Raw genomic sequence first — 11,176 nt, 5'->3', positions numbered from 1 at the left:
ATGAGACTTTGTAATGGGTTCAGAAAAGAAATAAATGGGGTTGCATGGCAGAAGCCTACTAATTTAGGTTTGCCTAAGGCCCAATATATTGTGGATTGAGCCCTGGCAAACTGTGATTAAACTGTAAAATCCATCCCTTGAAATCTTGTCGGTGATATCTTAATGGCTTCGTGTATTCTAACAGTTCATTTAAGTTTTATTATTCTTTGCCAACCAACACAATGTTTGGGAATCACATCATTCAAGCAGCTCCCTCTCCTCTTTACTATAAATCAGATATCACTCTACAAAATCAAAGACACACACAGAAACGTCACAGTGACAAATGCATACACATACAAGCACAGGCAAATGCAGGAGGCTTGGAAAGAATTGCACCAGCCATGCTCTACATGCTTTCCCACTTGTTTAAATTGCCCTCTGTTATAATTTAATTGTGTGATGTTTTGGGATTTTTGTTATGATTTCTGAGTGTTGCATATTATTAAACAGCAAATAACCAAAACAAAGCAAATATTTTGCTGATGTTTTTATTTCATTTTGTTTCAAAACAAAATAAAACAAGTCTTTTTCACTGTGCTTTGCAGTTCATTTTCAAACGAATGCACATCCCTAATGGCTCCTGCCAACAGCAACATAAAAAAGACAAAGGGAGAAGCTGTGAGGGCTGATTTCAGACCAGGACTATTTTCCCCTTTCTGTTCATATGGATAGTCTTTACTGAATAAAGTACAATACATTCAAAGATTCATTTGCAGTGCTACAGTACTGAAATAGTACTATGAGTTCAGAAGAGCATTTTACAGCACTCTGTAAGTCTTGTGCACTTGCTCTAAAGCAATTCACAGAGGAAGAAAAAAAAAGGTTCTTTGTCTGAAATTCACTCTACGATTGCATCTCTGTTATGCTAGTGTTTGAAGAGATGGTCTTATTCTCGATCCCTGGTGATTCTCCATCCTCAGTGAAAACCCTCTCCAGTGCCGCATGCACAGATCTCTGGACGTCAGACCGCCTTTTTCGACCCACAAAGAAGTAGATAAAAGGGTTTGCAGCACTGTTAACCGAGTTGCAAAAGGCAATAACAAGAAATAATGTGAATGTATTAACATTTGATGAGAGAACCTTGAAGAAGAAAAATATCCACAACAGCTGGGCAGGCACCGCTGAAATGAGAAAGACTACGACTGTGACCACAATGACGATGTAAAGCTTTGATGGGTGACACTGATTTGTGGCTTTTTGGACCACGATGACAAGGATCAAGCTGGACACAATCATAAGTGGAATGAAGATCGCAAACGTTAAAATCGCTATAAATATTTTGATTGACATGCATTGTGTGGTCTGTTCCATATAAGCAGCCTGACTGCAAATTAAGGTATCCAACAGCGACACCAGGCAGGACAGGGCGAAGAGGAAAGCGCAAACAATGGCAGACTGCAACTTCAGCCGATGGAGGCGGTGCCAAAAGGGGTAAAGGACAGACAGGCAGCGTTCCACGCTGATAGCTGTCAGGAGAAACATGCCAGCGTTGAATCCAAAATTACGAACAATTTCCAGGCCTGAGAGAAATTCATATTGGTTTGCAGATGATGGATGTGGATGAAGCATTAAGTAGACGAGGTACAGCAGAAAGATAGCATTGCAGGACAGGAAGATGAAGTCAGCTGCTGCCAAATTAAGGATATAAACTGTGTAGCTGGTTCTTCGGATTCTGAAGCAGAGAATCCAGAAGACGACTGCATTCCCCACCAATCCAATGAGGCAGATCAAAACAGAAAAGCAGGCAAACACTGATAGTTTTCTATTTATATCCAGTACCTCTCCTGTCTGGTTAAGCTTTCCAGTGGCTGTAATGTTGGGGTACACAGTGCTTGTCTCCATCGTGGTGAGAAGTTCCTATTACCAAGAATGAAAGGAGACATAATTAGTTTATCATTTATTGCTAATCTGAATATACCATACAAGTGTTTTAATTCTAACTGAATGGAGGTATATTGCTGACCAGGAGAAGGCTCTTCTTCACACCAGACCCTGTAGATATGTGAGACAGGCATACCTAAAGCCATTTCATAGGAATGAGATATCTTATGTCATTCCATCTACCATAACTGACCTATTGTACACAGGATACGTCAGATAATATGCAAAATCAGATACCTATACTTGTAAAAATAAGCATGTGAAGGGCAATTTTCAATGCCATTTACTCAGGTAAATACCAGTTTGCCCACATACAATGGCTTGTCTGAAAATTGTGTTCCTCTGCTCAGATAAAAGTGTGCATGGGCAAAACCATCACCAGGTAACACAGTGCACTGGACAATGGTTGTAGGCAGATCACCATCCATTTGAACAACACTCCTCTCATTCCCTTAGCTCACTGGTGGCTCCTGTGATCTACCCCCAAATTGAGGCAGGCTGGGTCATTATTAACAAGCTTGGGACGCAAGCAGCCACATCTAGAAGTGGAAGAAAGATTCAGAAAGAAGCCAGTTAGTGCATAACTCACCCCTGTAGCTTTCATCTTTCTGTACCTTCAGCTTGGCGCATTTGATGGGAGCCCTGCTTTCCCATAAGAATCAATGGTCTTGCACATGGGCTTCTACACTGTGGGGTCCTTTTACTAAGGTGCACTGAAAAATGGCCTGTGGTAGTGTAGACGCGTGTTTTGGCCGCACGCAGAATTCTTTTTCAGCGCACCTACAAAAAATGCCTATTTTTAATTTTTGCCAAAAATGGACGTGCAGCAAAATGAAAATTGCCGCGCATCCATTTTGGGTCTGAGACCTTACCGCAAGCCATTGACCTAGTGGTAAGGTCTCACGCAGTAACCAGATGGTAATGGTCTAGGCGCGTCAAATGCCACCTGACGTGCATAGCTGCCATGCATCAGAAAATAAAAAATATTTTTTGGACGTGCGTAGCAGACACTGCCAAAATTGAAATTACTGCAAGGACCACACGGTAAGCGAGCGGTAAGTCCAATTTGGCGCTTGTTGGGCGCTTAGGCGCCTACGCAGCTTAGTAAAAGGGCCCCTTAGTTTATTCTTAGCCAAGTTATCATGAAGAGTTCTCAGTGTTTAAAAGTATGCATGCTTTTTTGCCTCAATTCACTTCCCCCCCCCACCCCCCGCACACACACACATACACGAACAGCTTATACAAAGTACATGAATGCTTCCATGTTTATACTTTACAGCTCCAGTTAGAAATTATTATCTGTACATAAGCACCGCCATGCTGGGAAAAGACCAAAGGTCCATCAAGCCCAGCACTCTGTCTCCGACAGCGGCCAATCCAGGCCCCAAGAACCTGGCAAAAACCCAAAATTTAATAACGATCAATGGACGCTTTGTCTGTTATATTTGTAACTTGATTTGGGTGGGTGTTCTTGGTTTTTATTGCAATGTGACTTTCTAGAGTATACTCTAGTTTTCTTTTGTGACCCACGTTGTAGGTATATGTGAGCTAGAAGACTTAGGATGAAATGAAATGTATTATTTTTGAAGGGAAACAATGTGGATAACTGAAATAGTTCACAGGGTCAATCAGATAATAGGTCAGTTATTGTACTGACACTTATCTGCATAATTGTGCCGAAAATCCAGGCAGACCGTCTCTGTACTATCTGGGCAATGCTGGTGCCATTTAGGGGCGGAGTTGGGGCATAGCTGGAACTTAAATCCAGGTACAGCCGATCTCCAATGTTAGGCCTGGATGTTTTAACTGAGCAGATAGTTTAGCTGTTTCACAATTTTTACGGTAAAGGAGAATTTATTCCACTGATAAAGAATTTAAAAAGCAGAGTGAGATTTTGAAGAACAGATTATTAGCTCAAGGTTATCCTATGCAAGTATTAAAGAGAGCATACAAAACAGCGAACTTTAATGATCATAATCTTTTACTCAGAGTCATTGGACAGCAGTCATGTTTGAAGTTGACGTCTTGTTTTACCACGATTCTCAAGACCTGAAACAACAGTGCTAATATGGGCCAAGCGAAATGCTGGCCAACATTGGTCTGGGTTGCTGGTGGATGCTGAACAAAGCCACAAGAGCTGTATGAACTCCAGGAGGGACGTTTAAAGTTTGCTTGAGCTAAGAACCTTTTTTATGCACATTGAAATTTTGATATACATGGATTGTTTGATGTCTTGAACAGTTTGATGTTTTCCATACAGCTATTCCTGATACATTTGGAAGGTTTTTTAAGCCAATGATGAAGTACAGATCAATTTGATCGCTTTTAGCTCTATAGATCTTTAGATCTGGAGCTCTTTGAGGCTTTTTCCTTCCGTCTAAAGTAGATTCCTTTTGTTGTTCGCACATATTTTTGCAGTTTTAGTGAGTCATCTTTTGTTTTTTGATTTACAGAAGAGTTTACCATCATCCCTTTGACAATTTTAATCATTTCTTTTCTAAACAAAAGTGTTCTTGGAGAAGACTGCCTCTACTTGTTCAGATAGTGTGTCTTTCTTTCACCCTAGTGGATTTTCCTTATTTTCTTTGACTAACTTGGTCTCTCCAGTGATAGAAAATATTCTAGGAACTAAGGACCCTTTTAGTAAAATGTAGTAAGTGTTTTGCAAATATTAATGTACAGTAAGTGCAAATACTGTGTAATAACTGTTGAAGACAAACCCGGCATGTCCTCTATATGTACCCACTAAAAGGTTCCTTACCGTTCGTTAAGACTGTTCTCAATATGGATGTACTTACCTCCACCTCTACTGCAATGTGCAATCCATACACATTCTTTTCCACATAACTCACCCAGTTCTTTTCCCATTCACAGCAAAGAGTTAACGTGTGAATTAGCATGCACTGTCATGACAGGCAGCAATGCATGCTAATTCACATGTTAAAGGATCACTATGAAATCAACATCTTGCTGTCTGGGCCCTTGCCTATCATGGCTCTTATATCAAGTAAAGACACAGTAAATCTAATGTGCAATTTGCATAGCGTGTAATTTGTATTTATTTATTTTTATTTATGTATTATAATTTATACTCCACATTTATCCAATGCGGATCACAATAAAAGCATTAAAAAATCTATATAAAAACACAATATAAAATAAATAACAAAACATAGTATATAAGCTAAGATAGCCTATACATAATCGCTCTAAGCCATAATAAGAACATAAGAGTAGCCATACTGGGTCAGACCAATGGTCCATCTAGACCAGTATCCTGTTTCCAACAGTGGCCAAGCCAGGTCACAAGTACCTAGCAGAAACCAAAATCATGGTAACATTCCATGCTACCAATCCCAGGGCAAGCAGTTGTTTCCCCATGTCTGTCTCAATAGCAGACTATGGATTTTTCCTCCAGGAACTTGTCCAAACTTTTTTTATACCCAGTTATGCTAACCACTGTTACCACATTCTCCAGAAAAGCATTCCAGAGCTTAACTATTCATTGAGTGAAAAAATATTTCCCCCTATTTGTTTTAAAAGTATTTCCATGTAACTTCCTTGAATGTCCCCTAGTCTTTGTACTTTTGGAATGAGTAAAAAATTTGAGGAATACGTCCTAGATTAGAATCTGTAATAGAATCTGTTTAGTAATGTAGTTATTATACACAACTATAATTCCTGGACAATTGGTCTAGCTCTTGGTCGGTAATCGGTTTGAACTTTAAAGGTATAAGCGGAATTGAAAAGAAAACATATCTATTCAGATGAAATAGGCTGGCTAATAGATAAAAACACAATTCCACAGAGAAAGTAGAACACTGGAATGCAGCCTGTCACACATGAACATGAGATTTAAAAAAAACATAAGACATAAGGTAAAATAACTAATAATGCCACTTTGGCAATAACAGTAAGGAATCTAATGTAAAATGATAGAAACTTGCTTATAAAGACGCTGTCATGACATCCAAAAAATAAACATGACTATATTTTATTGCATTTGTATCCCACATTTTCCCACCTATTTGCAGGCTCAATGTGGCTTACATAGTTTTGTAACACAGTTAGTCCTGGATGTCAGGTACAATTATTATTGTGCAGAGATTAATTATGGAAGAGAGTAGAGAGAAGAGGGAAGGAATTTATTAGGTTTAGTAGAAGAAGGACTTTCAGAAGTGGATTAGTTAGGTTCTGGGTTTTCATTGTAGGCTTTGTTGAAGAAATATGTCTTGAGGGATTTGCGAAAGATAGTTATTTCGTTGATTGTTTTCAGGTCTCTAGGTAGTGCGTTCCATAACTTCGTGCTCGTGTAAGAAAAATACGATGTTGCAATAGCAACTAAAACAACAAATCTCTTACATTAAAAAATGAGAAGAAATAAGAAAGTAGCCCAAACATTGTGAGCAATGAGTTAAAAAGAGCAGTATCATTAAATAGCATCGATACAGGAACTGGTACAAGATCTCTAAAAATGCCAAAAAGCTATTTAGAAGAAAAGGATGCATTTTCTATAATAAATGAAAAATAAGCCTCTTTGGCCTTATAAATAGCTGTTTTATAAATTTTTATAGACCTTTTACATTCTGATTTTAACATTAAATCATGACATCGGTGCCATCGGTGTTCGAGACGGTGACAAGTGGAGTTTAATATTGCAAGATCCTGCATGTACAGCAGAGAGAGGGAGCAAAGTACAAACGGGGGTCTAAACAACAACAAAAAAACAGTACCAGGGACCTTAAAAATGGGGACACGGTTCTTTTAATCGTACACCTTTATAAAACAGTCTTCAAAAAAGACCCGACACAGGCCGTGTTTTGGCGCACAGCGCCTGCGTCAGGGGTCACGATGGTAGCAAGAAGAATGTGCAGATTAACTCAGCAGAAATATTGGAAGCTACGTGTGGCAATGATATATGTTCCTCCACACACGTAGTAAAGTAGTTATGCTCTCCTTCGAAATTGGGGTCCAAAAAACTTTTTGAAGACTGTTTTATAAAGGTGTACGATTAAAAGAACTGTGTTCCCATTTTTAAGGTCCCTGGTGCTGTTTTTTGTTGTTAAGATCCTGCATGTACTATTTCACATTATGAGTAGATGGAACAACTTTACTAACTAAAAGGGCTAGAGTACCCCTTGTTTCAGAAAGTACTTTATGCTAGTAATTGTAAGAATTCAACGGTACAGAAAAATCAAAATCTAGTGCCAGTACAACAAAGCACACAAACAAATAAGCAAAGAAACCGCTGCGAGAAAACCAAAGATAGAGAGAAAACATACCTTCACAGCACCAGCTCTTGGAGTTGTATCAGGCACTGCCTCATCCTGATATTGTCAGTGGGTCCAGTCACACTTTAACTTTAAAGCCACTCCAAAGGAATCTGTCTGCCACTCCACTGACTCAGACAGAGAGGGAAATCCCATGAAAGATTTCCGCTTCATTCCACTAGTCAATGCCTTACCAGTAGACTCTTTTAAATTGGATAACTACAAACTACAGACGTAGTTTGAACCAGTACAGTCATAGATTACACAAAAGCTTTGTAAGCCACAGGGTATTTAGTGTCTGTGACTGGGTGGGGCTGTATGCATCTCTTTTCCTTATGCTAAATATAAACGTTACGGGATTTGCTACTTTTCAATAAGGCAACATTGTACAGGCAGTAATTAACTACAGTTTAGTTGAGCCTCTCTCATTGCGCCATAGTATCTAGTATTGCATCCTGAATCTAGGTGTGGGTGTTTTGAACTACTCTAAATTAAGCACACAAGTGTATACAGTTGTTACCTGCACAGCTGTGGAAAGTTGAATAAAAGGCAGGTACCGGCATTGAATTTCCGGGTTTATGGAGACAGCTAACGCATAGCCGATTGAATGCAATATTCTATACTTAACTGGTAATGGGTTACCACATAAAGATAGGACTAACTTCTAGGACAGTGATGGGCAACCTTTTGAGCTTGGTGTGTCAAAATTCGCCAAAAAACCGAGCATAACTCGGGTGGTGTGTCACTTCGAGAAAAAAACCCATAATTTCGTGATATTTATAGTTTAAATAACAAAAATGTATAATTGTAATATATAACTGTATTTAATAAACCAAAAACTAATTATTTAACTTACCTGCTTAGTGACTTCTTTGTTCATCTGTCAGTCAGTTTCTTTTGTTGGTCTTGATATTATTTAACTTGTGTGGGGTGCCGTGAACTAAGATAAGTGAGGGGGAGGAGGAATTCTTTAACTAATCTGCCTATTAGTGACTTTTTTTTTGCTGAATTTCATTGGCTAAATCTTCAATTGAAGGTTGGTATTTTGTACACTTCAAGCCCAAGCAAGCGCTACTAACTTCATCTGTCAATCTGTTTCTTTTGTTGGTTTTGATATTATTTAACGCTGAGAATAAGGTTTCATAAAAGTACGTAAAGGGAAAAATTGTGAGTAAAGCCATTGCTATATTTTTCAGGGTGCTAAAAGTGTCTGGTAATTGGTTCCAGGCACTCCAAATTTCCTGTTCGTAGTGGCACTCCTCTTGATTCTCCAAGCGGCACCTTTCCAGATTCTCAAGCTTTGACCTCAAGTCGACAAACACCTGAGCTCAGATGCTGTCTTGAAATTCTACTAGTTGCATCTCCAAATCATCAATTTGCATCCATTGGAAACCATTTAATTCCAAACTACTGTAGACTACTACATCAGGATACTTAATTATTTTCATGGTCTGTTCTAGGCTTCTAAATTGATTAAATCTATCACTGAACTGGTCAAGTAACGAGTCTAAAACATGCTGGTACTTTATATGCAAGGGTTCCATTTCATTTTGTATAGCTGCACTGGCCTTCTCAAAATACTTTGTTACTCGAGGAAAATACTTATAAGTTTTAGTTTCTACATCTCGCTTGAAAATTTTAAGTTTACTTTCAAAAGCTTTTATGTATCCAAACATAACGTCAATACTTTTGCCAAAACCTTGTAACTTTAAGTTCAGTTCATTAATATGAACAGAGAGATATGTAAAAAACATCAGGGTGTTGACCCACTTATCATCATTGAGCTGAGGAAAGTTTCCCAGATCCTTATCCTCAAGAAATACCTTAATTTCTTCAAAGCACTCCACAAAGCGCTCAAGAACTTTGCCTCGGCTCAGCCATCTTACATTATTGTACATCAGCAGTCCACTGTAGGTGGAATCAACCTCCAGTAAAAGTGCAGAAAATTCTCGCTTGTGAAGGGGGCGAGCAGCTATTAAATTAACTATTTTTGTAACAACTGACATTAAGTCGTTTAAGTCATTTAAGTCGGTGAATCCTGCCTTGGCACATAAAGCCTCCTGATGGATAATACAATGAAAAGGCACAATCGGATGTCCAATAGCTTCCGTAAACAATTTGACAAATCCAACTTTTTTCCCCACCATGTTTGGTGCCCCGTCTGTCGTCACTGACACAAGTTTAGAGATATCAATGCTTAGGTCACGGAATGTTTGTATAACAACCTTACATATTTCGCTTCCTGATGTACTTGTTGGCACTGATACTAACTTTATCAACTCTTCCTCATTGTGAGACCATCAGAATATCGACCAATAATGGCCAACTGAGCATGTGATGTGACATCAGTACTTTCATCAAGAGAGATCAAAAAATATTTACAATTACTTATGTCTCTCTTTAATTGATGTTGTACGTTTGTGTTCAGTCTCATTATTCGGTCTTTTATGATATTTCTACTAAGTGGTAACTCAGATATTCTCTTAATAATTGCATCTTTATTCTGCATATCGTGGAATAGAACTGGTTCACATCTTAGGAGAGTTTCTTTAATAAATTCTCCCTCACTGAGTGCTTTTCCATGCTGAGCTATGGAGTGAGCAATGCTCAAACTTGCAGATGTTAAATCTGTAGAACCTTTTACAAATTTAAGGATAGAATTAGATTGGCTCTTATAAAAGTGTAGCTGCCTGGAAATGTATTCCTTCCTTTCATCCTCACTTTTTTTCAAGAGCTGGGAATGATTACTTTCAAAATGTCTATTTATATTCCACGTTCTGCTTACTACCGTTTCAGTACATAGAACGCAAAATGATCTGCCATTTTTTTCTATAATGCCATACATCTCGGTCCATGTCTCTTGAAAGGGTCGGCTACTGCTACTACCACTTCCTTTACTTAACCTTGGTTTTTTATTTTTTGGGTTCTCCATCAGGGGGGCAGTGACAGAAGATAGAATTATAGATAGCCTGTTAGCCCTGCAGGCAGTTAGGGGTTAACTAGCCTAACTGACCACCTTATGTAAATTAAGATGGCTGCCGCTATTTCTAATGGCGGGAAATGGCACCCATAGCACATGCCCTTGCCTCTCCCAGCCTCCACCTCACCTATCTCAGTAATGATGGTCAATTAGAAATCCACGACACCCCAGAACAGTAGATTGGATGATGGTTGCTGTGGTTATGTGGTTGCTGGTAATGGTGATCACAGGCCCCCAGAGATGCGTCCCCCACGGCATTCCGCTGCTCTCTGCTCCACCGGCCGGAAGTGAGGTCAAAGATCCCCTAACGGCCGTGCAGGAGCCGGGGCAGAGGGAGCAGCAGGGAGGGAACGAGCGGAGGACTCGGAGGGAGCCATTAGGAGCGCACATGGCACCCCCCCCCAGTGGGTAAACATGCAACGGGGGGGTGTGATTTCGCCGGGGGGGAGGTCGCGCTGCACCTGGGGGGGGCGCATCGGCGATCCGCCCCGGGTGTCAGCAAGGAACGCCGCTGCTTCTCTGTATGCGGCCACATGCGGCCGCGTGTCATCGAAAATGGCTACGTGTGTCAGTACTGACACGCGTGTCATAGGTTCGCCATCAGGGTTCTAGGAGATCCTATTTATGTGGCATAATCTGACTGGCTAAGTGCTGAATAATGGCTGTTCCTGCCTCTCTGCATTTGAAGTGATTTTTTTCTTCAGCAAGGGAATTGCAGTATATATTGGCTACTTATGCCTTTACCAGAGAATATATTTGGAAACCAGTGTGACCCCTGATGAAGGTTATCTGAAACTTGGCCAGGTTGGGTCTAGTTTCCATTAAAGTTACATTTGAGTGAACTTTTGCTGTCTCATCTTTCCTTGGATCGCTGCTGCAGTTTGTACTGTCTATACTCTATTACAATCAGCGGGTCAGTGGAGATTCAGGGCAGTTCAGCATCTGTAAAAAATTCCAGTAAAGAATATAGCTATTATAAGGAACTCTTTTTGCAGCTAGCACA

At 39.8% G+C, this 11,176-nt stretch overlaps 1 protein-coding gene across 1 annotated transcript; it reads right to left on the bottom strand.

Moving 5' to 3' along the window:
- Positions 1-585: 585 nt before the first annotated feature.
- On the bottom strand, positions 586-7,432 carry LOC115460564 (proto-oncogene Mas-like). Its single transcript, XM_030190330.1, has 2 exons — positions 7,206-7,432; positions 586-1,899 (listed from the first exon to the last, which is right to left on the bottom strand). The coding sequence occupies exon 2, from the start codon at positions 1,882-1,884 to the stop codon at positions 886-888; it is 999 nt and encodes a 332-aa protein (XP_030046190.1). The 5' UTR covers positions 1,885-1,899; positions 7,206-7,432; the 3' UTR covers positions 586-885.
- Between the last annotated feature and the right edge of the window lie 3,744 nt (positions 7,433-11,176).

The sequence above is a fragment of the Microcaecilia unicolor genome, chromosome 1 (assembly GCF_901765095.1).
Source record: "Microcaecilia unicolor chromosome 1, aMicUni1.1, whole genome shotgun sequence".
Taxonomy (NCBI): Eukaryota; Metazoa; Chordata; class Amphibia; order Gymnophiona; family Siphonopidae; genus Microcaecilia; species Microcaecilia unicolor.
Note: the sequence above shows the minus strand (reverse complement) of the source record. Positions and strands in the feature narration are given on the sequence as shown.